We start from the raw sequence: 25,986 nt of genomic DNA on the forward strand, positions 1-25,986 counted from the left end.
ATACATATTATGTTTTCTGTGTATCTAATAATCAGGCATGCAGTCATCACATATTCAAATCCTGTAAAATGTTTAATTTCGAGAAAAAAAGGTTTTTGACTGACTATTTATCAATATTAACCTTGTGGTAGTAATGTTTGTCCATAAATATGCAAGGAATTTGTTCCATCTCAAAGTTAAGTTCTTACATTTATTGATAGTTTTCTAAAGTAATATACTGGTACATGTTATATAGATGCAAAATGTCAAGCACTGCTCTTAACTGCTCATTGTCTGTAACGTTTGTGGAAAAATCATTCGCATATTAAATTCTTTAAGTTGTAAACACATTAAAATATGATTCACACTGATATAGTATGGTTAAGCCAACTTACTCAGTGCAAATTACTGCATAGAACTGCATTGCAAGCATTTGCTTATACTCTTGGGTCTGTTGGTCTCTTCTGGGCAAAACATTTCAAGCTGTAGCATTACAAGTGAATATTACAAGTGAACTACTACAATGTTTTCACTAGTTAAGCCTGAACCAGGACTGATTTGGTTGTTTAGGACAGATACTTTTTCAACAGCACTTGATGAGACAATATGGGTTACATAAACATATTATATATTAGCCTTGCTATGGAAAAATGGGGTTTAATGCATTTGCATAGTGTATTTCCATATTATCGTGTGCAGTCCACACACTCTTATCAGGGATGGCACTTTGAACTTTTATGGTATTTTTAGCTCGGCTGTTTTCGGAGAAACCCGAGGTATTGTCATAGCCAGCTCCTCGTGTCGTCTGCGTCGTGCTAAAACTTTAACATTTTGTTAAGGTTTTTAACATTGGCTCTAAAATCAAAGTGCTTCTACCTACAACTGTGAAACTTCACATGTAGCTGCTCCTTGATGAGTTCTACATGCCACACCCTTTTTTGGGTCTCTAGGTCAAAGGTCAAGGTCACTGTGACCTCTAAAAAAAAAAATCTGACAAGCTTTCGCAGCCGAGCGTGGCACCTGTTATGTACTGCTCTTGTTAGTTTAACGGAACTCTCTTAGGGAAAATCTTATTATCTAATATCAAGTTTAGGCAGTAAGTGTTGTCCCTGATCAGCCTGTGTAGAATGCACAGGCTAACCTTAATGCACTTAATGCACATGCATTAAACCCAGTTTAAGATTGCTGTCAGTCTGAATGTTATATTATGGTTGCAGGGCTCAGGCCGAAAGGTTTGTCTATTGACTTACATACGCTCCAATAAAGCTGCATCATAACTTATCTAGGGTCATCCTTTACCAATATCAGTGTCCGACAAATCCATTGCCCGGAGCCCGGGGGCTACCGAAATTTTTTATCGGGCTACTGAAATTTTCCAGCTGACGCCCGCCGGGCTACTATAAATCTATAAGAGCGGTAGCCCGTTTTATTGACAGACATACGTAGAATAAACACGCTGACCATGTGTTTCTACACTGTGTATTGCTTATAATCCGATAACAAAGTGCAATCAATAATCTAATCAGTCACCGATCACTTGCGGTAATGTCGTAAACAGTATCAGTGTATTTTAATAATCCAATCAGAATCAACATTTGTCGTCTGCTAATAATATAATGAGAGCCGGATGGATAGTTGGCGCACATGATGCAACATCATTTCGCAGTTTGGAATTCTTTGTTAACCGCAACAATGAGTAATAGCGACAACGTTTTTGATGTCGTTAAATATCTAAGGACGCCGAAGATTAAATAAATCAAAACAATAGCGGATTCTTCAAAACGGTAACGAAACCGAAAATGAATATTAATAACAACGGTGTGAACGCGGTTAACACCTGCTAATTAGTTTGCATTGTCAATTAATAATTGGATTAATCGACTGTTAATCAATAATCCCATATATGCCCAATTTATATTTTTTAAACCAAATTATGGGTGGGTAATATAAACGATAAGAGTCATAAACACAAACGTTTGAAATTTTCTAAAGTGTCAAATGAATTTCGGCATATGGTTCTAATTAAAGATATGATGAAATAAGCTCCCAATCAGGACCGTTCAATTGCAAGATGCGTAAATCACCTGCCACGGTTTGCACGCGTTGTGTAGAGCTATTTTAGGTAACAAAATTCTACATTTAATAAATGAATTTCATTGTCCAGATAAAAAGCGCGCAAAAATTGGCATGAGTGTATTTATTTGTAAATAAGAATTTCCTTGTGGGTACAACATTGAGATTATTTAATTTCCATTAAAAGTTTTGTTGTGAATTTCAACTAAAGTACTGGGGTATCGCGCGAATTATTTGGCATTGACATTTCCTCTTAATAAAATATAATGTAAACACGCTGTATCGTTACCGTTACACTGTATCAGTTCCTTCATTATTGGAACAATTATTGTATTGTATACTGACTGCACACAAGTGTCGTAACATACGGATGAAATACGTACATTCGGACAGTACTTAAAGTCGGACACAAGTAAATAAATGATTTAATACTCTTGATTTCTTGAAATTCGGTATTTGTTGTTAAAAAGGGCAGTTGCATTAATTAACACCATACGAGTCAATCGTATTGATCATCTTAACGCTTTATTTACGTTTCCAATTTAACGTGCTGTCCGAATTTAAGTACACATACATGTGCACATACATGTAATATCTACATGTAGTATATGATTTTCTTTGGTACATTTGCATTTAAGTACACGGTGCCTGTACTGTAACATTAATTAACGATATTGACTGTGTACATCAGACTACTTGCTGTATTATGTATATGTATGTATACATATTATGTATATGTAAATGAAGAAATTAAATCAAGATGAAAACCTGCCTCTTATCATTTTGTAGGAAAATTTTTATGGGCTACCACATATTTTTATTGGTAGCCCAGTGGGCTACCTGAAAAATAAGAAATTTGTCGGACACTGCCAATATATTCTCAACAAAAGCTATAATGCATTGTAAATGAATGGATATTTGTTCCTTTTCTTCAAATATAATTTTTTTTTAATGATGTTGGAGGGATTCATGAATTTACACCAAGTATTTGATGGCAAAAAAATGCTTAAAGACTCATGTTGACAAGTCACCAAGTCACTAAAACACTATCAATATGTCATACCGGTATAACAACACTTTTTGTCACTTTGACAAAAAAAAATCTTTTATAATAAAGAACAATATTCTCCATGACTTGACAAAAAAAACAACATGATATATATAAAGATATATATATATATATATATTATATTAGAATTTTGTTTTTGTCAAACTGATTAAAAATGTTGTTTGATGACATATGGATAGTGTTTAAGTGTCTTGGTCACTCACCACCCAACACCCTTTGTTAACAAAGGTACAGCCAGAATCATTATAAATTAAACAAATGATGTGTTATAACTTTTGTTGATGTGTATTTGAAATATAACAGAATATTTCAATTTCCCTACCAAGCTTTTGGTGTAGCTACAGATGCTTTTGTCAGATAATTGTTTACCGGTATGTATGTGCTACTCTATCTTAACATTGAGTTTATCATATGCTAGGTAAAACCTACTACATTTAAACCAAATTAAGTTGCACAATGTTTTTTAAAATATGAAAAAATAAAAAAAAGTAATATGTTATCAAGGAACAACTAACTCAAACTGTGATCTATATTTCCTTTCTCATTATTTGAAATTTTAATATTTCATAAACAGTAAATTTGATATGACTTTAGAATTGTGCAACATTTAAGAATTTCAACTGCTTTTGTATAGTTATTATCACTTTTATCATATAAATAACATAATAACATCATTGTTTTTTGTTTGCAAAATATTATTCAGCATATTCTAAAAAAAATAACTCAATAGTCCAGCAATGATACATATGAGAATTTATAAGTTTTCCAACAGCCTTACTCAGGCAATATTTTCCATTCATTGGATGGTTTAAACATGGATATTAGGTTCATGATATCCTTGTGTAGTATAAGAGATAGTATTTAGAAAGATTGCTAGAATGTAATCCTTGTCCCCACCCAAACTTATTTGCAGGTGTTTTCCTACACTTTTCCAACATTCATTCTTTCAAGAATTGTTCCTTTCAATATGATAATTTTTGTGTTCGCAATTTTTATTGCACTACGTTTAAACTAAGAAATGGTATGCCCGCTTTTCAACTGGGATCAACACAAACTTGTCGACAGACGTTCTTGTACACTTTTTATGCTCCCGGATCGATAGATCGGGGGTATATTGTTTTTGTCCTGTCTGTCTGTCTGTCATTTTGTCCCATAACTTTAACCTTGGTTAAAGTTTGATAACTTTTGCAATATTGAACATACCAACTTGATATTTACCATGCATGTCTATCTCATGTAGCTGCTCATATTGAGTGGTGAAAAGTCAAGGTCAAGGTCATCCTTCAAAGTCAAAGGTCAAATATCATTGTATTTTTCTTTCCTAAAACTTAAACCTTTGTTAAAGTTATCATAACTTTTTTAATATTGAACACAGCAACTTCATATTTGACATGCATGTTTATCTCGTGGGTCTGCACATTTTGAGTGGTGAAATGTCAAGGTCATCCTTCAAAGTCAAAGGTCAAAATTAAAAAAAAAAATCATTTCTCCATTCAATCTCTTACTTACTTCTCCTGCAGCTGCACATTTTTAGTGGTGAAAGGTCAAAGTCAACCTTCAAGGTCAAAGGTCAAATATCATTGTATTTTTCTTTCCTATAACTTTAACCTTCGTTAAAGTTTTATCATAACTTTTTAAATATTTAACTTAGCAACTTCATATTTGGCGTGCATGTGTATCTCGTGGAGCTGCACATTTTGAGTGGTGAAAGGTCAAGGTCGTCCTTTAAGGTCAAAGGTCAAAATTAAAAAAAATAATCATTTCTCCATTCAATCTCTTACTTACTTCTCGCGCAGCTGCACATTTTTAGTGTTGAAGGTCAAAGGTCAAATATCATTGTATTTTTCTTTTCTATAACTTAAACCTTTGTTAAAGTTTTATCATAAATTTGTTATGCCCCGGATGGAATGATCTGGGGTATATTGTTTTTGGCCTGTTTGTCTGTCTGTCATTCTGTCCCAAAACTTTAAACTTTGTTTAAAGTTTTGCAATAACTTTTGCAATATTGAAGATAGCAACTTGATGTTTGGCATGCATGTGTATCTCATTGAGCTGCACATTTCGAGTGGTGAAAGGTCAAGGTAAAGGTCATCCTTCGAGATCAAAGGTAAAAATTAAACTAATCCAAGGGAAGTAACAAGCTTTTAAGGGAGATAATTTCTATTTATCATTTGGCAGGTACATATCATTTTTATAAGGGAAGTAATATTTTTTAAAGGGATATAATCAAAAACAAAAGTATATAAATAAAAGCGGCGCAGTAGGGGGCATTGTGTTTCTGACAAACACATCTCTTGTTAACATGTAAAATTGCATGCATTTTTCCATGAGATATGAAGTTGTAGATGGCCATTTTTAGCTCGGCTGTTTTCGGAGAAAATTCAGAGGTATTGTCATAGCCTCATCGCCGTCGGGGCGTCGTGCTAAAACCTTTACATTGGCTCTAAAATTAAAGTGCTTCCATCTACAATTTTGAAACTTCATATGCACATGCACCTTGATGAGTTCTACATGCCACACCCATTTTCGGGTCACTAGGTCAAAGGTCAAGGTCACTGTGACCTCTAATATTAAACTTTAACTTTGCTTCTAACATCATAGTGCTTCCACCTACAACTTTGAAACTAAATATGTACATGCACCTTGATGAGTTCTACATGCCACACCCATTTTTGGGTCACTAGGTCAAAGGTCAAGGTCACTGTGACCTCTAATATAAAACTAACTTTGCCTCTAACATCACAGTGCTTCCACCTACAACTTTGAAACGTCATATGTACATGCACCTTGATGAGTTCTACACGCCACTCCCATTTTTGGGTCACTAGGTCAAAGGTCAAGGTCACTGTGACCTCTAATATAAAACTTTAAAATTGGCTCTAACATCATAGTGCTTCCACCTACAACTTTGAAATTTCATATGTACATGCACCTTGATGAGTTCTACATGCCACACCCATTTTTGGGTCTCTAGGTCAAAGGTCAAGGTCACTGTGACCTCTAATATAAAACTTTAACTTTGCCTCTAACTTCACAGTGCTTCCACCTACAACTTTGAAACTTCATATGTAGATGCACCTTGATGAGTTCTACACGCCACACCCATTTTGGGTGACTAGGTCAAAGGTCAAGGTCACTGTGACCTCTAAAAAAAAAAAAAAAATTCTGACAAGCTTTCGCAGCCGAGTTTGGCACCCGTTATGCGATGCTCTTGTTATCATCATGCATTCAACATTACAAACATTATCCCACCTTTTTAACCTTTTCTGTACTTTTATAATGAGGGCAAGAGCCTTTATAAGGAAAACTTTACATGTCTGAAACTCGAACATCCAGCTGTGTTATAATTGTTATGTATAATTGTAAACTGTGAAACCATTATTCGTCAGGCTCTAATTTTTATCTAATTTGTCAGTGGACTTAGTGACGCATTCAAGATCCCTACGAATAATTATATCCTAGGTTTAATGGTTAAACAAAGTTAAGACTAAATTACCGTAGGCATGAGACATTTAAATCCAATTTAATCCACTCTTACATACTTCTTCTGTTTCATAGTAAAGATAAATCCAGTTAAGACACAAAGAGGTGCACATTACACAGTGTACTTAACTGACACATGGCATTGCTGTAAAACACGGATGACGTTAAGCTGTATCGAATGCTTTGAATTCATTTAGGTAGAATAGTAATTATTAGCGCTTATTGTTAATAACTTTATTCTCCATTGTGTGTATTGTGTTTTTCAAGGGTGTTGACTAACTGGCAACTGGCTTCGTTGTTTCAACTGTTTGTAAACAGTTATTTTGTTCTAATTATCTGCTGATCATATCAATGAACTTGTCAATAATATACAATAATAAGGGCCCATTAATATCACCTGATAACAAAAGACTTTAATTGGCATGTGATAAACAGGACTCCCAAGTGTCCTCCCTTTTCCCAACCACGATTTGTTGCACCCGCAAAACTGCGATTTATTACGGACATGTATTACAAACAAAGCTGATATTGACTGACGCATTTTTTCAATATCAGAAATTGCGAATTTAAGTGCTGGGGAAATAGTCTTTTTTTTTAAATGACGAAATTTCATGCTGAGGAAAATAAATGCTTTTACAGTATAAGCCCTCTTTTTAGTTTCATTAAATAATTAATCAAAGCTTGCCATGCGCTGGGGATTAAATTGTGTAGAGACTAATGTTACAACATAACTAAATAATATAACTAACTAAATAAAAATCTTTCTAACTGAAACCACAAGGCACAAAGGTTTAATAATTGGTATATAACATTTTTTGTGGTTCTCTACAAACTTTGATAAAATAAAGACCTCAAGTCAACACTGGCCACACCCCAGCGACCTATTTTTGTGCCTCTGAAGGAGGGCATATAATGATCGAAGCGTCCGTCTGTCCGTCATTCCGTCACACTTTGCGTTTAGGTTTGCTCATAACTTCTATGTCGCTTCAGAGGTAACCTTCATATTTGGTATGCTTGTGTATATGGACAAAGCCTTTCCATAGGCATAAACATTTTGACCCCTGTGACCTTGACCTTGAACTTAGGGTCCCCGGTTAGGTTTCGAAATCTGCGTTTAGGTTTTGAAAAATGCTCATAGCTTCTATGTTCCTTGAGATATAACCTTCATATTTGGTATGCATGTGTAAATGGACAATGCCTTTCCATTCGCACAAAAATTTTGACCCCTGTGACCTTGACCTTGAACTAAGGGTCCGCATTTAGGTTTAAAAATCTGCGTTTAGGTTTTGAAAAATGCTCATAACTTCTATGTCTCTTGAGATATAACCTTCATATTTGGTATGCACGTGTATATGGACAAGGCCTTTCAATGCGCCCACAAATTTTGACCAATGTGACCTTGACCTTGAACATAGGGTCCGCGTTTAGGTTTCGAAATCTTCGTTTAGGTTTCGAAAAATGCTCATAACTTCTATGTCCCTTGAGATATAACCTTCATATTTGGTATGAATGTGTATATTGACAAGGCCTTTCCATACGCACACATTTTTTTACCCCTGTGACCTTGACCTTGAACTTAGGGTCCACGTTTAGGTTTCGAAATCTGCGTTTAGGTTTCGAAAAATGCTCATAAATTCTATGTCCCTTGAGATATAACCTTCATATTTGGTATGCATGTGTATATTGACAGGGTTCGCACAGGGCTTGAAAAGTGCTTGAAAACGAGTCCAAGGCTTGAAAAGCCCTTGAACAAAGGTTGGCCTTGAAAAAGTGCTTGAAAAGTGCTTATTTCATGTAAAAAAGCCTTGAAAATGTTTATTTATGCTCAAATTACTTTTATCATGGCTTTAATTATTTTACTTAAATCGTTCTTAAGGGAAATATTATGAAAATTTATCATAAATTCCTTTGCGCAAAAAAAGTTGAATACGAAATATAAGTTTCGTACACTATTTAGTACGAAACGTTGTGTACATGTCACAGATTATGTGTACTACGTCAGAGATTCTCCATTGTGATCAATTTTTGCTAGTGAAAACGCAGGGATGGGGAAGTGTCGTTTCAAACCAGGGTGGTTAACTGAATAAGAGGAGAGAGCTGGAAGAACTGGAAAAGGAAATCAATTCTGTTAAAGACAAAATGTTATAGTAACTGACTGCTGTTCAAATGTAATGAATTAGTCTGTTTGATGTGAGCATAGAAAGAGACAATGTGTTTGTTTGTAATAACTTTTAAAAGTAAATACAGTACAGCCAATGCGGAACAAACGTATTTCGCGATCCGCGGCGGCAAGGGAAACAAGTGGATGCCGCGTCAGTAGGCGGCGGCAAGTCGCATTTCGCCGCGAAACTTCGCATCTGTCCGCCGAGGCATGCCGCGATCCGCGACATGATGCCGAGTCGATGCGCATCATGAAATAAAAAATCTTTTTAAATTTTTTAGTTACATGTAGTTAACAAATTTTGAAAGAACAATTAGAATAATAATTAAAATTATAATAAATGTATTGTGCGCGGATTGTATTAGCATATACATGTAAACATAGTTAATGTGTCTGGCCAATTAAGTTTGTTTCCCGCCCGTAGTGTATGTATTTCACACATAAACAATGTCACATAATTATGTTTTTGCACATACAAGTGGTCAAGGCTCCAGCATATGGTGGATTTATAAATTAATTGCATGTTGATTTTGCTATTATATTTAAGCTGAGAAAATTAGCAGTTTGAAGCCACATCAATAATCAAGACGGTGACGACGTATTTGTTGTTTTGTTAATTATCAGCTTATTATAACTATTGTTTGAATATGTGTATGTAAACACGTTTGATTTTGTTCATATTATACAGTTAATATCGCTACTAATTACCCGATAATTCTGTATATTCCAGTTTAAAAGCAAATGCTGGTAAATATTTACGATACACAAACATTCTCGATATTTCCTTAAGTATCAAATACATTTTGGCATGTGTTACTATTCATAGAGATGATGAAATAACGTCTAATCGGGGCTTTTTTTTCAACTGAACACGCGATTTACGCTTGACGTGATGTTCATGTATTTATACAACACAAAATACACCCAAACTTTCCAAACAACGTTCTACATGTCTGCATAATTTTCGCGCGCTTTTTATGAAACAAAGGATATTTTAGCACTGTTTATTTGACGCTAGAATTTGCCAAAGGTCGCGTTAGCATTAAAATTCTGAAGTGTGTTTCGGATTACAAATTTAATAATGATAATCGAACGAAACATTAACAGTTGCGCGTAATTAATTCTACGATTCACATACATGTATGTACATGTAGGTGGATATCTTTTCACTCGCTCTGACGCGTACGTATGCGGCGGATTTACTCCGCTAAATTACGCGAGGTTAATACAGACTCTGCGTCGTTGCGCGGATCGATGCTGATTGCCACGGCGATACGCCGCGTGAACACACGATTCGGCGGCCGCATACTAATAATCTGGCCGTGGCGTAGCCGCGGATTATGTTTGTGCCGCGTTGGCTGTACTGTACATATGTGAGACTCATTGAGTTAAGGATGGATAACATGTATGAGTTATTGTGGAATAAGTGTAATGTGTTTGAGCAAATAAAAAACGATATTTACTATGTTAATCTGGTTTGAAAATGCAGTTTTTAAAGGAAACTAACGTACAGTTCTCGGCCTTGAAAATGAAAATTTGGCCTTGAAAAGTCCATGAAAAGTGCTTGAATTTAGGTTTGAGATTTCTGTTTGAACCATGATTGACAAGGCCTTTCCATACGCACACAAATATTTACCTCTGTGACCTTGACCTTGAACTTAGGGTCCGCGTTTTGGTTTCGAAATCTGTGTTTAGGTTTTGAAAAATGCTCATAACTTCTATGTCCCTTGAGATATAACCTTCATATTTGGTGAGCATGTGTATATTGACAAGGCCTTTCCATATGCACACAATTTTTGACCCCTGTGACCTTGACCTTGAACTTAGGGTCCGTGTTTGGGTTTCAAAATCTGCGTTTAGGTTTCGAAAAATGCTCATAACTTCTATCAAAGAGTTTATAGGAGGCATATGTCATCCTATGGTGACAGCTCTTGTTTATTGATACAATTTGCTACATATAACTGCTTGCAACATCAAGGAATATTTGTCACTACTGTAACAATGTATAATTCCAGTCAGACACTTTGTAGCACTACACATCAATTTTTGTGACATCCATGTTTAAATTCTAGTATAATAATAGCAAAATGACCAAATGCTAATATACAGGGAATTCAAATTTTACATGTTTTTGAGGAAGAAATACTTGAAAAATAACCATAATTATATTGGAAACATGGATAATCATAAAGTATGGAATAATCGTACAATTTTGTTGATGTGTTGAAACTAATATGAAAAACTAATTTCTATTGTTAACATATTTTGAATATATGTTTTTAAAATAATCATGTGTTAATGTGTTTGTGATTAACTCCTACGATTAATCTGGTATATGTTCATGGGTATCCTTTCTCATATGATTGTATTTATTATCCACCACTGAGAGGCCTAGGGATACAGAAATTGCTGTTGTCAATTTTTCTATGTGTGCGCGCATCTATCTGTCACACTCAAATGTGCGCAACTTATTTTTGTACCATTTTGCAGCCATTTTCTTCAAACTTTTTACGGAATAGTTATCTCCAATTACTTCAGAGAATATTTTCTAATCTTTGCTATTGTTGCACTAGTTAATCTGAAAAAGAAGGGCACAGTTTGAACTAAAGTGATCATCACCCTATGTCCAGCGTTGTGTTATCTTTTAACTTGTTACGACTATAGAGACTCATTTTTCTAACAACATTTAAAGGAGTTAATCATAACCATGAAATGTAGATATGCAGGACAGATTGTTCACACCTAATGATCCATTTATATTTAGTTTAGTTTAATGCCCTGAAATTAGCCTTAGGCATGGCTGCTTTTCTTGTGACAAAGTAGGGAGTGATTTTCAGCCATGTTTGTGACAAAGCTCTAGTTTCAACATACCGTAATTACTCTTAAGATTTTTCGGACACTCTTTTTATGCAAAAATAATTATTTTTTTGTGACTCTAAAGTTTTGGACTTACGGGTTTTCATCCATAATTAATGTCTCTTAATTCTCGGACAGTATATTTTACAGCGCTATTCTACAGACTCCGGCCTTGTTTTTGCTTATCTTGTGGCACCTCAATCATGTTTTTTTTACAACCTGATTAAGGTCATAAAAACTGGTAGATGCATTCCTCAGGGCAATGGACCATAACATTCGGGCAATTGGTTGAAACAAACATGCTGTCAGTAGACAACAATTGATTCACTCAATAGCATTTGAAACACTTTCGTCCTATTAAGGAAGCAGAATGTTTTATGTTTTTACCTTTTTTTTCTTTATCATTTCATCAGTGTTAGACACTAACTATTCTGAGTAAGGAGTTCTTTGGACTCTCTTCTTCTGAAATTTAGGAGTCTGATTATACGTCATGTAGTCCAAAAATTATGACACTATATACCGTATTTTTGGGGGGTAATAACACATGTTAACCATAAATTGATTAATTGTCTTTCATGTTTGGTTTCAGATCGAAGTTCTAAGTGACTGCTGTTCAATATTTGTTGTCATTTGTTATTTTAGATTCCAAAATTATTTAACAAATGCCATTAATATTTAATTTAATTATTGTAAGTTTAAAAAATTATTATTTTTATGTTCCCCACCACTATAGTGGGGGACATATTGTTTTTGCCCCGTCTGTTGCTTTGTTTGTTTTTATTTGTGTTATTGCTCCAACTTTAACATTTTGCAATAACTTTTGCAATATTGAAGATAGCAACTTGATATTTGGCATGCATGTGTATCTCATGGAGCTGCACATTTTGAGTGGTGAAAGGTCAAGGTCATCCTTCAAGGTCAAAGGTCAAATATATGGGGACATAGTGTTTCACAAACACATTTCTTGTTTATAATGCATTTATATATTTATATATATGCTTGCTTGTTGATCCTAGGGATTGGTCGTTACAGCCCATTGCTTTATACATTTTCCCCATAAATTTAACATAGTAAAACAAAGCCAACAAACTGCAACAAAGCCCCTGACATTATCGATTGCTAGTGGTATGGGGTTATTTACGCACAACTGATTCACTGTCGTTCCCATCTTTAGTGCATTGGGACCGTAAAATGTGCATTGTGTAAACAATTACGGGTATTGTGATGATTGTTTATAGTGATTAGACACTGTTTAGCGAAAGCTATATTTTAAGCGAAAGTATCTGAGAAAAAAAAACAATCAAGATTGGGTTGATTCAGCGTTTGAGAGTTTTAACTATCACTACTCACAAGCACTGTGACAAGATTCCAATATTTAACAAATATTTTGTCGATGTGTTTAAGCAGAATGATGAGTGGCATATTTTTCGGATGTTCAAAAGTTCAGACATTCTGATCTCGCGAATTCAAATATGATTTTGAAAGAGTCCAACAGACTTTCTTGTTGTTAGTTTTTGACCCCAGACAAATTATAAGAGATAACTTATTAAAAGAAAAGAGGAAAACTATTTTAAGTTACACACCAAATATAAAAATTCTGACCCGTGCGGTTTCAAAGAAGAAGATTTTTGAAGTTATCGATATTAACTACACAAGTCTTCATCAATAATTTCAGTCCCGGCTGTGGCAAGTTTTTACCTAAAGGGACATGATTTGAACAACTGTAGCAGAGGACTACTATAAAACTAAGAATGCAAAATAACAAGCCTCTTGGCACTGCTGTTTCAGAAAAGAAGACTTTCAAAGTTTTCACTAAATATATATAATTAGACAAGAAATGCAGGGTCAATTATAACCCAAGAGGGATGATTTTAACTTAGTTGTTACAGGACCAGAATACGATGTTAAAACAAAAACTAATTCCCTGCCCTAACGTTTTGAGAGAAAACTTTTTTGAATATGTAAGTCTTCATACATTTCTTCATCATTGGGCATGACCAGTTTTTATCCAAGGGATGATATTAAAAAAACAACTTGGTAGAGGACAAGAATAAAATGATACATGCCAAAAACCAAACCTCTTGGCCTTGCGGTTTTAGAGAAGACATTTTTAAAGTGTTTGCTCCAAACATATTAAGCAAGAAACCCTCAGGGAGGGGCCACTTTTCAACCAAGGGGATTATTTAAAAAAACGTTTAAAACTTCGGACGAGCCAAACGATCAACAAGAATAACTTCTATATAATCCTTTCCTAAACTACTTTCACCTTAAGTCGTCTTTTGGAATGGACTGAAGCAATTTTGAATTCAGTTGAAATATCATGAGCACAATTGCTGTGATAGTTTCATTATGATTTGGCAAAACATTTGATTTCTAGATTGTTCACAAAGTTTCATAACACCCGCATAAGGATAATGTCTAAGCCCACTGACACTCATATTTTGCAGTAGTCCTGATCTGTTTTCAAACTCAGCAGATATACCATTAGAAAAAGCGTTCTGATCAAGTTTCGTGAGGATTGGGTAAACATGTAACTTCTTAAAAGTTCAGAAACATTTTATTTAATTTGAACGCAGTTTTGTAATTTACCCAATTGTCATTTATACCGATTTCTTACAATGTTTGGTGAATATTGGAAATAAATATATTCTCTAGAGTGTTAATAATGTACATTTGGACAACAGACAATGCAGGAACGATGATTAACAATTGGCAAAATGTAATCACAAAAGCTCACTTTAAGCAAGTTGTGCTCATTTGATCTAATATGGACTCTTGCTAGGTGCATGTGTGTTAGCTATGACAGAGCACTGTGAACAGGGTTTCTATTGAACGATTTTGTTACTAGACTGGGGTCCTTTGCGTTCCAAGTCGTTTGATTAAAACTCTTAATTATAATTTCTTTTTTTGCTACATACACTATAAAATTGACAAAGTATTTTCATCATAATAATACAATAATAAGTATACAAAATGCATCTTCTGACAACAAACTTGTTCACCAGACTGGGGTTTTCATAGGAAAACAGAAAAATACTTATTCAAGTGCATAGTACAAATTATGGTATTGTTCTTGTTTTCTATGTGCTTCAGACATCACTTAGTTATACCCCCACAAATGAAGTTTAGGGGGTATATTGGAGTGAGCTTGTCAGTCTGTCGGTCCATATTTATTGTCCGCTCTTTAATTCAAGTTGTTTTCATCCGATCTTCACCAAACTTGGTCAGATGTTGTATCTAGATGATGTCTAGGTCAAGTTAAAATATGGGTCTTGCCAGGTCAAAAACTAGATCACGGGGTCACTTAGTGCCTTTTTTAACATTGAGCATGGTGTCCGCTCTCTATTTTAAGTATTTTTCATCCCAGCTTCACCACACTTGGTAAGAAGTTGTAAATAGATGATGTCTAGGCCAAGTTTGAACATGGGCCATGCTGGATCAAAAACTAGGTCATGGGGTCACTGAGTGTGTTTTAAAAATTGAGCATGGTGTCCGCTGTTTTTTGTGAAGACAACATGCAAAATATTCTGTGTCAATGCGGCATGTGGGGGTAGTCGTCATGTCTGTGACAAAGCTCCAGTTTTGATTGAACACTCTTCACTAACAATAGACCGGCTGTCTATAATCTTCCTTTTTAAGAAGAACTCTTACATCTCTCAAACAGTGGTAGAAGTGTGAGGTAATGACTTCGTATTAAAAACTTCCTTCTGCGGTATATAAAGGGTGAATATTAAATTATTACAATTTAAATTTGACAATAAACATATGAAACTGAAAGTTTTTATAGACAGTGATCGACAATGATTATTCTGAGTAAAATTTTCTTTGAGCAGACATTCTGATTTTGCGAAACGAACAAATAAACGAAGGGATTTTTTTATAATTCACAGAATTATTTTGTAGGAGTCCGACGGACTTCCTTGACACACAAACAAGGAGTTTGAGTCTCATTTCCACGTGTCTCGGACTACTGGAGTTTGAGTCTCATTTCCACATGTCTTGGACTTCCTTGACACACAAACAAGGAGTTTGAGTCTCATTTCCACGTGTCTTGGACTACTGAAGTTTGAGTCTCATTTCCACGTGTCTCGGACTACTGAAGTTTGAGTCTCATTTCCACGTGTCTCAGACTACTGAAGTTTGAGTCTCATTTCCACGTGTCTCGGACTTCCTTGACACACAAACAAGGAGTTTGAGTCTCATTTCCACCTGTCTCGGACTACTGGACTTCCTTGACACAAACAAGGAGTTTGAGTCTCATGTCCACCTGTCTCGGACTACTGGAATTTGAGTCTCATTTCCACCTGTCCGACGGACTTCCTTGACACACAAACAAGCAGTTTGAGTCTCATGTCCACGTGTCTCGGACTACTGGACTCCCGTTAGTGTCCAACACTGATTTCATGCAAGAGTTAGCAAAGCTGTGAAGTTGTATTTATGTTTTGTAAGCAAAAAAAAGAGAGTAAATCACAATAAAATAATTGTACATCTATGTATTGCTTTTATTTAATTACAATTTTTGGACACCTTAATTTTTGTCTCTTAATTTTCGGACACCTGTAATTTTTTAATATTTTTCGTACCTAAATTTTTTGGGCACGAAGTAAAATAATTATTTTCGGAAACTGTCCGAAAACTTAAAGTAATTATGGTAATCTGAATATATTGGAAAGATAAGCTAAACTGAGTGGTTTATCGGCACTTCATGCCAATAACTGACAACTGTCTTACACAGGCAATCTTTACAATAAACAGGCAAATGAATTGTACTGGTCATTTAATATAAACCAGCACTTAATGCCAGTAACTGACAACCATCTAACAAAGGCAATTATAAAGAATAAACTGATTTTTTAAACAATTTACCCTTGCTGTGAAGTTACTGGTAATTTATATATAACTTTAAAATTAATGCACCATAATTTATTATTTTCCTAATTTAAAAATAAAACATTTTCCCAAAGGTTCATTGCAGGTCCCCAAATTTTTTTTTTATAGTTTACCATTTAAATCATGTATGAAACTGACACCATTTTTTGCATTTGTTCACACCAACAATATTCTTCATAGATGCCATGTACTGTTATTAATTTAAAAAAAAGTGAAACATATATTTTAATTTTGTGTATCTTAAATAGAATATGTTATATGCAAAAGGTATTATGTTTAATATGGAAATAAATTAATGGAATTACAAAAAAGAATTAGCCGACTCAGACTATTGACCGCCAATTTATTTCAAGGGCTGGAACATCCCGCCCCGCATGCTGGAGATATTGGAGACGATACTCGTGAACTCGTGCCAGTCGGAGACACTACACGAGCAGGACAAGGAGCTTGTGTGGCTGAGCAGGCTTGAGATACGGGAGAAACATCCGGAGTGTCTTCCCCTGGTTCTGCGCTCAGTCAAATGGAGCAGCCATAAGGATGTCTCTAAGGTAAATGCATATTAATGTTTTTGCACTGAAATTTTTTAAACAGTGAAAAACATATATTTGTTATAAATATTGTCTGCTTAAATCCAATTCAAACCACGCACATTTACAGGCAAAGGGAGATAATTATTGTTGCAGGTTAATTTTACTAACAAAAGTTGTTAGAAGCTTATTTAACTTACAAAAAGAGAGATTTTTTCTTAAGCCCTAGAAAAAATACCCCTGCAACTGCCCAACCCCCTACTGTTTCCTGTATTTGACGTCTTACTTTAACACTTATTGATCTTAAAAAAAGTCTCAACTTTAAATATTGACCAATTAGATATGTTGTTATGCCCCCCTTCGAAGAAGAGGGGGTATATTGCTTTGCTCATGTCGGTCTGTCGGTCCGTCTTTTGGTCCGTCCACCAGGTGGTTTCCGGATGATAACTAAAGAACGCTTGGGCCTAGGATCATGAAACTTCACTCTAGGTCAAAGGTCAAGGTCATGGTGACCTGAAATAGTAAAATGGTTTCCGGATAACTCAAGAACGCTTAGGCCTAGGATCATGAAACCACATAGGTAGATTGATCATGACTTACAGATGACCCCTATTGATTTTCAGGTCACTAGGTCAAAGGTCAAGGTCACAGTGACCCAAAATAGTAAAATGATTTCCGGAAGAACACCTAAGCCTAGGATCATGAAACTTGATAGGTAGATCATGACTCGCAGATGACCCCTAATAATTTTCAGGTCACTAGGTCAAAGGTCAAGGTCACAGTGACCCGAAATAGTAAAATGGTTTCTGGATGATAACTCAAGAACGCTTATGCCTAGGATCATGAAACAACGTAGGTAGATTGATAATGGCTGGCAGATGACCCCTATTGATTTTCAGGTCACTAGGTCAAAGGTCAAGGTCACGGTGACCCGAAATAGTTAAATGGTTTCCGGATGATAACTCAAGAATGCTTATGCCTAGGATCATGAAACTTCATAGGTACATTGATCATGACTCGCAGATGACCCCTATTGATTTTCAGGTCACTAGGTCAAAGGTCAAGGTCACGGTGACCCGAAATAGTAAAATGGTTTCCGGATGATAACTCAAGAACGCTTATGCCTAGGATCATGAAACTTGATAGGTAGATTGATCATGACTCGCAGTTAACCCCTATTGATTTTCAGGTCACCACACAAAGGTCAAGGTCACGGTGACCTGAAATAGTAAAATGGTTTCCGGATGATAACTCAAGAACGCTGATGGCTACGATCATAAAACTTCATAGGTACATTGATCATGACTCGCAGATGACCCCTATTGAATTTCAGATAACTTGGTCAAAGGTCAAGGTCACGATGACCCGAAATAGTAAAATGGTTTCTGGATGATAACTCAAGAACGCTTATGGCTAGGATCATAAAACTTCATAGGTACATTGATCATGACTGGCAGATGACCCCTATAGATTTTCAGGTCACTAGGTCAAAGGTCAAGGTCACAGTGACAAAAAACATATTCACACAATGGCTGTCACTACAACGGAGAGCCCATATGGGGGGCATGCATGTTTTACAAACAGCCCTTGTTATATTTATGCCCCCCTTCAAAGAAGAGGGGGTATATTGTTTTGCACATGTCGGTCGGTCGGTCCGTCCACCAGATGGTTTCCGGATGATAACTCAAGAACGCTTAGGCCTAGGATCATGAAACTTAATAGGTACATTGATCATGACTGGCAGATGACCCCTATTGATTTTCAGGTCACTAGGTCAAAGGTCAAGGTCACAGTGACTCGAAATAGTAAAATGGTTTCCAGATGATAACTCAAGAATGCTTACGCCTAGGATCATGAAACTTCATAGGTACATTGATCATGACTGGCAGATGACCCCTATAGATTTTCAGGTCACTAGGTCAAAGGTCAAGGTCACAGTGACAAAAAATGTATTCACACAATGGCTGCCACTACAACTGACAGCCCATATGGTGGGCATGCATGTTTTACAAACAGCCCTTGTTTACCCTTGATTTCCAATGGGTGTCCACAGATGCTGGTTCTGCTGAGTACGTGGCCTCAACGAATCTCTGTGGACTCTGCATTGGAGCTTCTAGATTTCAACTTTCCCGACAGAAATGTGCGCAAGTATGCTGTTGACTGTCTGCAACAACTGAGGTAAGAATATAAAATTTTCAAAGCAATTTTAGTTTAAATAAATATTATGTTGTGCTTTCATGTTTATTAACCTGATATACGTTTTTCTTGCTTGCTGGCACTGTTTTAACATCATTGGTGGTCAAAAATAGTTATTTTATATAGGTAGTTTTGTATGCCCCGCCTTGGCAAATACTGTTGCTGAGAGGCATATGTTGTATGCCCCGCCTTGACATATACTGTTGCTAAGAGGCATATGTTGTATGCCCCGCCTTGGCATATACTGTTGCTAAGAGGCATATGTTGTATGCCCCGCCTTGGCATATACTGTTGCTAAGAGGCATATGTTGTATGCCCTGCCTTGGCATATACTGTTGCTGAGAGGCATATGTTGTATGCTCCGCCTTGGCATATACTGTTGTATGCCCGGCCTTGGCATATACTGATGTATGCCCCGCCTTGGCATATACTGTTGTATGCCCCGCCTTGGTATATACTGTTGTATGCCCTGCCTTGGCATATACTGTTGTATGCCCTGCCTTGGCATATACTGTTGTATGCCCTGCCTTGGCATATACTGTTGTATGCCCCGCCTTGGCATATACTGTTGTATGCCCCGCCTTGGCATATACTGTTGTATGCCCCGCCTTGGCATATACTGTTGTATGCCCCGCCTTGGTATATACTGTTGTATGCCCCATCTTGGCATATACTGTTGTATGCTCCACCTTGGCATATACTGTTGTATGCCCCGCCTTGGCATATACTGTTGTATGCCCCGCCTAAGCATATACAGTTGTATGCCCTGTCTTGGAATATACTGTTGTATGCCCCGCCTTGGCATATACTGTTGTATGCCCCGCCTTGGCATATACTGTTGTATGCCCCGCCTTGGCATATACTGTTGTATGCCCAGCCTTGGCATATACTGTTGCTGAGAGGCATAGGGCAATTGGCCATCTTTCAACATTTTCAACAAACATCACCTGACCTAAACCTGACCTTGACATTGGCTTAGTTTTCCTCTTAGACTTGTTCAGTAGGTGATTGTTCTTGGTTAACAAAAATGGTGTGTTTTGTCTACCATTAATACCTATGAACAGTCTCCACACATTCACATTGTGCAACCTCATTTTGATCTTTGCATTGACTAATGGACTAATTCAGAGTGTCAAAATTCTTGCTTACTTTGCTACCATTCAACACTCGATATGCTCACATTACCTGACATCACCTTTACCTAATATTAAACATTTTTTTTTATACCACATTTATTTAGCGCCCTTTTCATACTCAAAGGCGCTTTACTCTCTTTTTCCTTTACAAATACTTTTTTAATGGGCCAATTAAATGATAGCGACCAGGTTTCAACCGTGGGGCATAAGCATAATGAATGTATCATCTTGATTTAACTAGGCATTAAATAAGGACCAACAGGTTGGTTTTTATGATTAATTTAATTATATATTTCATGAAGGGGTTTGAAAACTGTGATTAAATCAATTTACTTTTGTTAATGTGATCACATGATTGTCATAATAGTTATCATTTTTTGCAGTATGTTTGATAACAAACCAATTTACAATGCTTTTTTTGCTTATATCAGTTCATATAAAAATAAAAAAATTAAAGGCTATAAGAAATGGATATAGAAGTGTACTGTGAAATTTAGAACATCAATTGTAAATTTTAAGAGTGTTCAACTCCTTATCAGATATTTCTTACATTTGTAACTTAATGGAGCTGTTAATAGATAGATTTATCAATGTTGAAATGCAGATAATTATCATTCATGCCAAATTTGTACTGAAGAAAGCACAAATAACAATTGTGCAATGCAATCACTTGGATTTACTCAAACATTTAAATGTGCTAGGTTAACAGCCTCACAAGGCGAGGTTACATTTCTTTGGATAAGTAACTGACATTTATTCATATATAAAGAAATAATTAAACTCCAGAAATATAATAAAGTTTATGTATACAGTAACTAGTCTTATTTAAGGCAATCAACCCTGCCAAGTTTTTGGACACTAAATTTTCAAACACCCTCTTTTTTAGCCAAAATAAATACTTTTTGGACATGCGGGGCTCTAAATATTTGGACAGTATATTTTACAGAACTATTTTACTGGATTTTGGCCCAGTGTTCTCACTTATCTTGTGACACTTTGATCATAGATTTTTACCACTGGATTAATGTCATAAAACCTGGCAGTTGCATGCCTGAGGGCAATAGACCATAACATCTGTGTAATTGGGTATTTATCCTTTTAAGGAAGCAGTATGTTAAAAGTTTTTACTGTTTTGTTCTGTATCATTTCAAACAAGAGTTACCAAAACTATGAAGTTGTATTTATTTCAAAGTAAAAAAAGAAGAGCAAATCACAATAAAACTATTGTGCATTTATTTATTGCTTTTTTTCCAATATAATAATAATTTTCGGACACTTTATCATTGTCTTGAAATTTTCAGACACCTGTAATTTTTTAATATTTTATGTATCTAATTATTTTTAAGTGTCCAAATAATTAGAATATACAATACAGGACAATACATATAACACTTACAACGCAACTTCAATCATGAAAGAATTATTCAACTGCGGGCACCAACTTGGAAGGGTAAATTCAAGGAGTTTCAGGTTTAAACAAGTTTAAAGGAATGTCAAACCTCACTTTTAGACAAGGAATAAGGTCTAATAAGGAAAGACACTCTGGGATAACGGTGCTTAATGTTTGTTCATAAAGTGTCCTCCCAGATAACCCTTGGCAGTCCACACAGGCTTATCGGGGATGATTCTTTCTGAATTTATGGTATATTTTGTTAAGGAAATGTCTTTTTAGCAAAAAAATGGTGAAGGTGGTAAGTGTTGTCCCTAATTAGCCTGTGCCACCTTCATAGGCTAATCGGGGACAACACTTTACACACATTCTAATCATGGGACAACACTTTACATACATGCTAATTGGGGACAACACTTTACACACATGCTAATCGGGGACAACACTTTACACACATGCTAATAGGGGACAACACTTTACACACATGCTAATCGGGGACAACACTTTACACACATGCTAATCGGAGACAACACTTTACACACATGCTAATTGGGGACAACACTTTACACACATGCTAATTAGGGACAACACTTTACACACATGCTAATTGGGGACAACACTTTACACACATGCTAATTGGGGACAACACTTTGCACACATGCTAATTGGGGACAACACTTTACACACATGCTAATTGGGGACAACACTTTACACACATGCTAATCGGGGACAACACTTTACACACATGCTAATCGGAGACAACACTTTACACACATGCTAATCGGGGACAACACTTTACACACATGCTAATCCGGGACAACACTTTACACATATGCTATTCGGGGACAACACTTTACACACATGCTTTAAGCCCAGCTTTTTCAGAGCAAGACTCATATAGAAATTACACAGCTGACACAAATGTGGCATATAATTAACTAGGATAAGCTATTTATTTCGAATGAAGTGTTTAAGTATAAGTTTTATACAAATGGGCTGTGCTCTGTGAAAAGGGGATTTAATGCATGTGCGTAAAGTGTTGTCCCAGATCAGCCTGTGCAGTCAGCACAGGCTAATCAGGGACTACACTTTCTGCTTTTATTGTATTTTTCATTTAAAGATAGTCTCTTCTTAGCAAAAATCCAGTTTAGACAGAAAGTGTTGCCCAAATGTAATCTCTAATTTCCGTGTTGCCACTATTTCAGGGATGACGAGGTGATGTTGTACCTGCTACAGCTGGTTCAGGCACTGAAGTATGAGAACTACCTGTACTGTCCACTGGCAGAGTTCCTCTTAGAGAAGGCGCTGGGCAATCAGTACATAGGACAGAAACTCTTCTGGCTACTCAGGTAGGCTGGCTATTAAGAGGGACATCTAAATAGTTTGAGCTACTGGATTCACCCATATAGCCTGACCCAACAAGCCTTTTCCTGGGGTATTAAACAGACCCATTCCCAAAGAGAAAGTGAAAAAAAATCCCAATAAAAACAAACCCAATTAAAAAAAATATGTTCAAAAAAAGAAGTGTCTAAGGATTATTATACATCTTTTTTTTCAGTTATATCTTACAAAGTATATAACTATAATTTACTTAATTTTGTTTGCCTAATTTGATTTATAAAGAGTTATGTTGGATTGTTTTTCTAATTCAGTGGACTTTTGGGGCAAACAAAGTCCCAATTGCAAAAAATGCATTTTTTCCCAAAATGGCTAGGAAAAAGCCTGTCCAATAAAACTTGAGCTGGGTTTTAAGCTATAATTCGAAATACTTTATTTACCCATTTAGCCATGGCTCCAAGGAAACTTATGAGCTGGAATCTGAAGCATAATGAGAGATACTGGATTTACAGCAATCTGGCGAAATTTTGCTGGACATTGCATTAATATCGCAAGTTGCATTACGGTTTTATATACAGTAACAGTATTATTTTATGCATTCAATTCTCTAGCAAAATAATAAACCATTTTATCATACCACCGCATTGATATCTGCCATATATAACGTTGCCTGATATATTTTTTTATATCATGGCCAACAGGAAGTTCTTATATCAGTCAATGTTTGGAGTTACGTGGGATTTGCAATAAAGTCAACACTTTCTATCAACATGAATCAGGTTCAACAAAACAAACAATTTGATAACAAGAACGTACATATTTCATTTTAGTATAAAGTCAAAATCACAAAAACGTGATTTTTTTAAAAATCACCACAGCCCGCACTGCAGAAGTTGAATGAAGTCATCAATGGGAAATAAATCGTAAATAATATCGATACAGTCATTGCACTCACAAGTGCTGCACAGAAAGTCAAGACAAATGATAAGTGTATGCTTATCCTCAACTTTTTAAACAAACGATTTAACACGCTTATGTCAATATTGGCACCATCATCAAAATGTCAATTTCAATACACATCTCCAAAATGGCGTCTCCAAACAATTTGTTGAAGCGTCTTCTTCGATTAAATTTGTCGCTGCAGTCCATTCCTGATCTTCAATTCAAGACGTTTATAATTAAAGCGGATGTACTCTTCCCATTCGTAGTGCAAACAACTTTTTTTCTCTAGACGATGTTTAAAATAAGCGATTATTCGTGTCGTCTTTTCGAACGCCGTTGCTACATGTATGTCATCGTGTAAAGGCCGGATCAGCAAAATCAGCGGTGACCCGTACATTTTAAATATAAAAAATGGATTGTTTTGCAGATTTTTAGGAAAATGTGGTATGATAAACAGAAAAACAGGTTACTGCCCCATCGTTTTGTAATATATCAGGCTCGGCACAAATAAAATAACGGCTCGGCAAGCCTCGCCGTTATATTATTCTAAGCCTCGCCTGATATATTACAAAACGATGGGACAATAACCTGTTATTCTCTATATTTCAGGTTTGTATTTTGATGTGTCTGTTTTGAGGGTAGTTTATGGTTACATGTTTGGCCCTGTAGTTTATGGTTACATGTTCGGCCCTGTTCTTGGCCAAATATATTGTGTAATTCTGCATATATTCTGTCTGTTTTGAGGGTAGTTTATGGTTACATGTTTGGCCCTGTTCTTGGCCAAATATATTGTGTAATTCTGCATATATTCTGTCTGTTTTGAGGGTAGTTTATGGTTACATGTTTGGCCCTGTTCTTGGCCAAATATATTGTGTAATTCTGCATATATATACTGTCTGTTTTGATGGTAGTTTATGGTTACATGTTTGGCCCTGTTCTTGGCCAAATATATTGTGTAATTCTGCATATATTCTGTCTGTTTTAGGGTAGTTTATGGTTACATGTTTGGCCCTGTTCTTGGCCAAATATATTGTGTAATTCTGCATATATTCTGTCTGTTTTAGGGTAGTTTATTGTTACATGTTCGGCCCTGTTCTTGGCCAAATATATTGTGTAATTCTGCATATATTCTGTCTGTTTTGAGGGTAGTTTATGGTTACATGTTTGGCCCTGTTCTTGGCCAAATATATTGTGTAATTCTGCATATATTCTGTCTGTTTTGAGGGTAGTTTATGGTTACATGTTCGGCCCAGTTCTTGGCCAAATATATTGTGTAATTCTGCGTATATTCTGTCTGTTTTAGGGTAGTTTATGGTTACATGTTCGGCCCTGTTCTTGGCCAAATATATTGTGTAATTCTGCATATATTCTGTCTGTTTTGAGGGTAGTTTATGGTTACATGTTTTGCCCTGTTCTTGGCCAAATATATTGTGTAATTCTGCATATATTCTGTCTGTTTTGAGGGTAGTTTATGGTTACATGTTCGGCCCAGTTCTTGGCCAAATATATTGTGTAATTCTGCATATATTCTGTCTGTTTTAGGGTAGTTTATGGTTACATGTTCGGCGCTGTTCTTGGCCAAATATATTGTGTAATTCTGCGTATATTCTGACACATAACACTTTGCAGTTTGTACTTTGTAGTTGCCAAAACTAAAGAATAGATTCGGCGCTCTTCTTTTTGCATACAATATGGGGGTGTAGTAAGAAAAAGACAGTATGCATTTTCGTGAGTTGTCACCCGATTGTGGCATGTTTCATTTGGCTGGGAATGCCAAGGGTAGTTTAGAGAAGATTTCCTTAAAACAAACAATTCCATTTACACAGAAATTGTCCTCCCCAATAACACGTTGAAGACTGCATTGAAAAATGAGTCATTTTCTTTTTAAACAAATGTATCGGAGTTTATACATTTTGTTAACCAGGTTTTCAAAAGGAAAAAACTGG

General features: G+C 35.9%; 1 protein-coding gene across 5 annotated transcripts in view; it reads left to right on the plus strand.

Moving 5' to 3' along the window:
* LOC127855132 (phosphatidylinositol 4,5-bisphosphate 3-kinase catalytic subunit delta isoform-like) overlaps positions 1-25,986 on the plus strand; it is a 123,835-nt gene that overhangs the window by 67,242 nt on the left and 30,607 nt on the right. For 4 of the 5 annotated variants that reach the window (XM_052390516.1, XM_052390519.1, XM_052390518.1 and 1 more), the window contains exons 15-18: positions 1,197-1,211; positions 16,865-17,059; positions 19,092-19,216; positions 22,966-23,109. In XM_052390516.1, the coding sequence (XP_052246476.1) occupies positions 1,197-1,211; positions 16,865-17,059; positions 19,092-19,216; positions 22,966-23,109 (479 nt within the window). The remainder of the gene's footprint in view (positions 1-1,196; positions 1,212-16,864; positions 17,060-19,091; positions 19,217-22,965; positions 23,110-25,986) is intronic. The other variant, XM_052390521.1, reaches the window with a different exon arrangement.

Source organism: Dreissena polymorpha, chromosome 13, assembly GCF_020536995.1.
Source record: "Dreissena polymorpha isolate Duluth1 chromosome 13, UMN_Dpol_1.0, whole genome shotgun sequence".
Classification (NCBI taxonomy): domain Eukaryota; kingdom Metazoa; phylum Mollusca; class Bivalvia; order Myida; family Dreissenidae; genus Dreissena; species Dreissena polymorpha.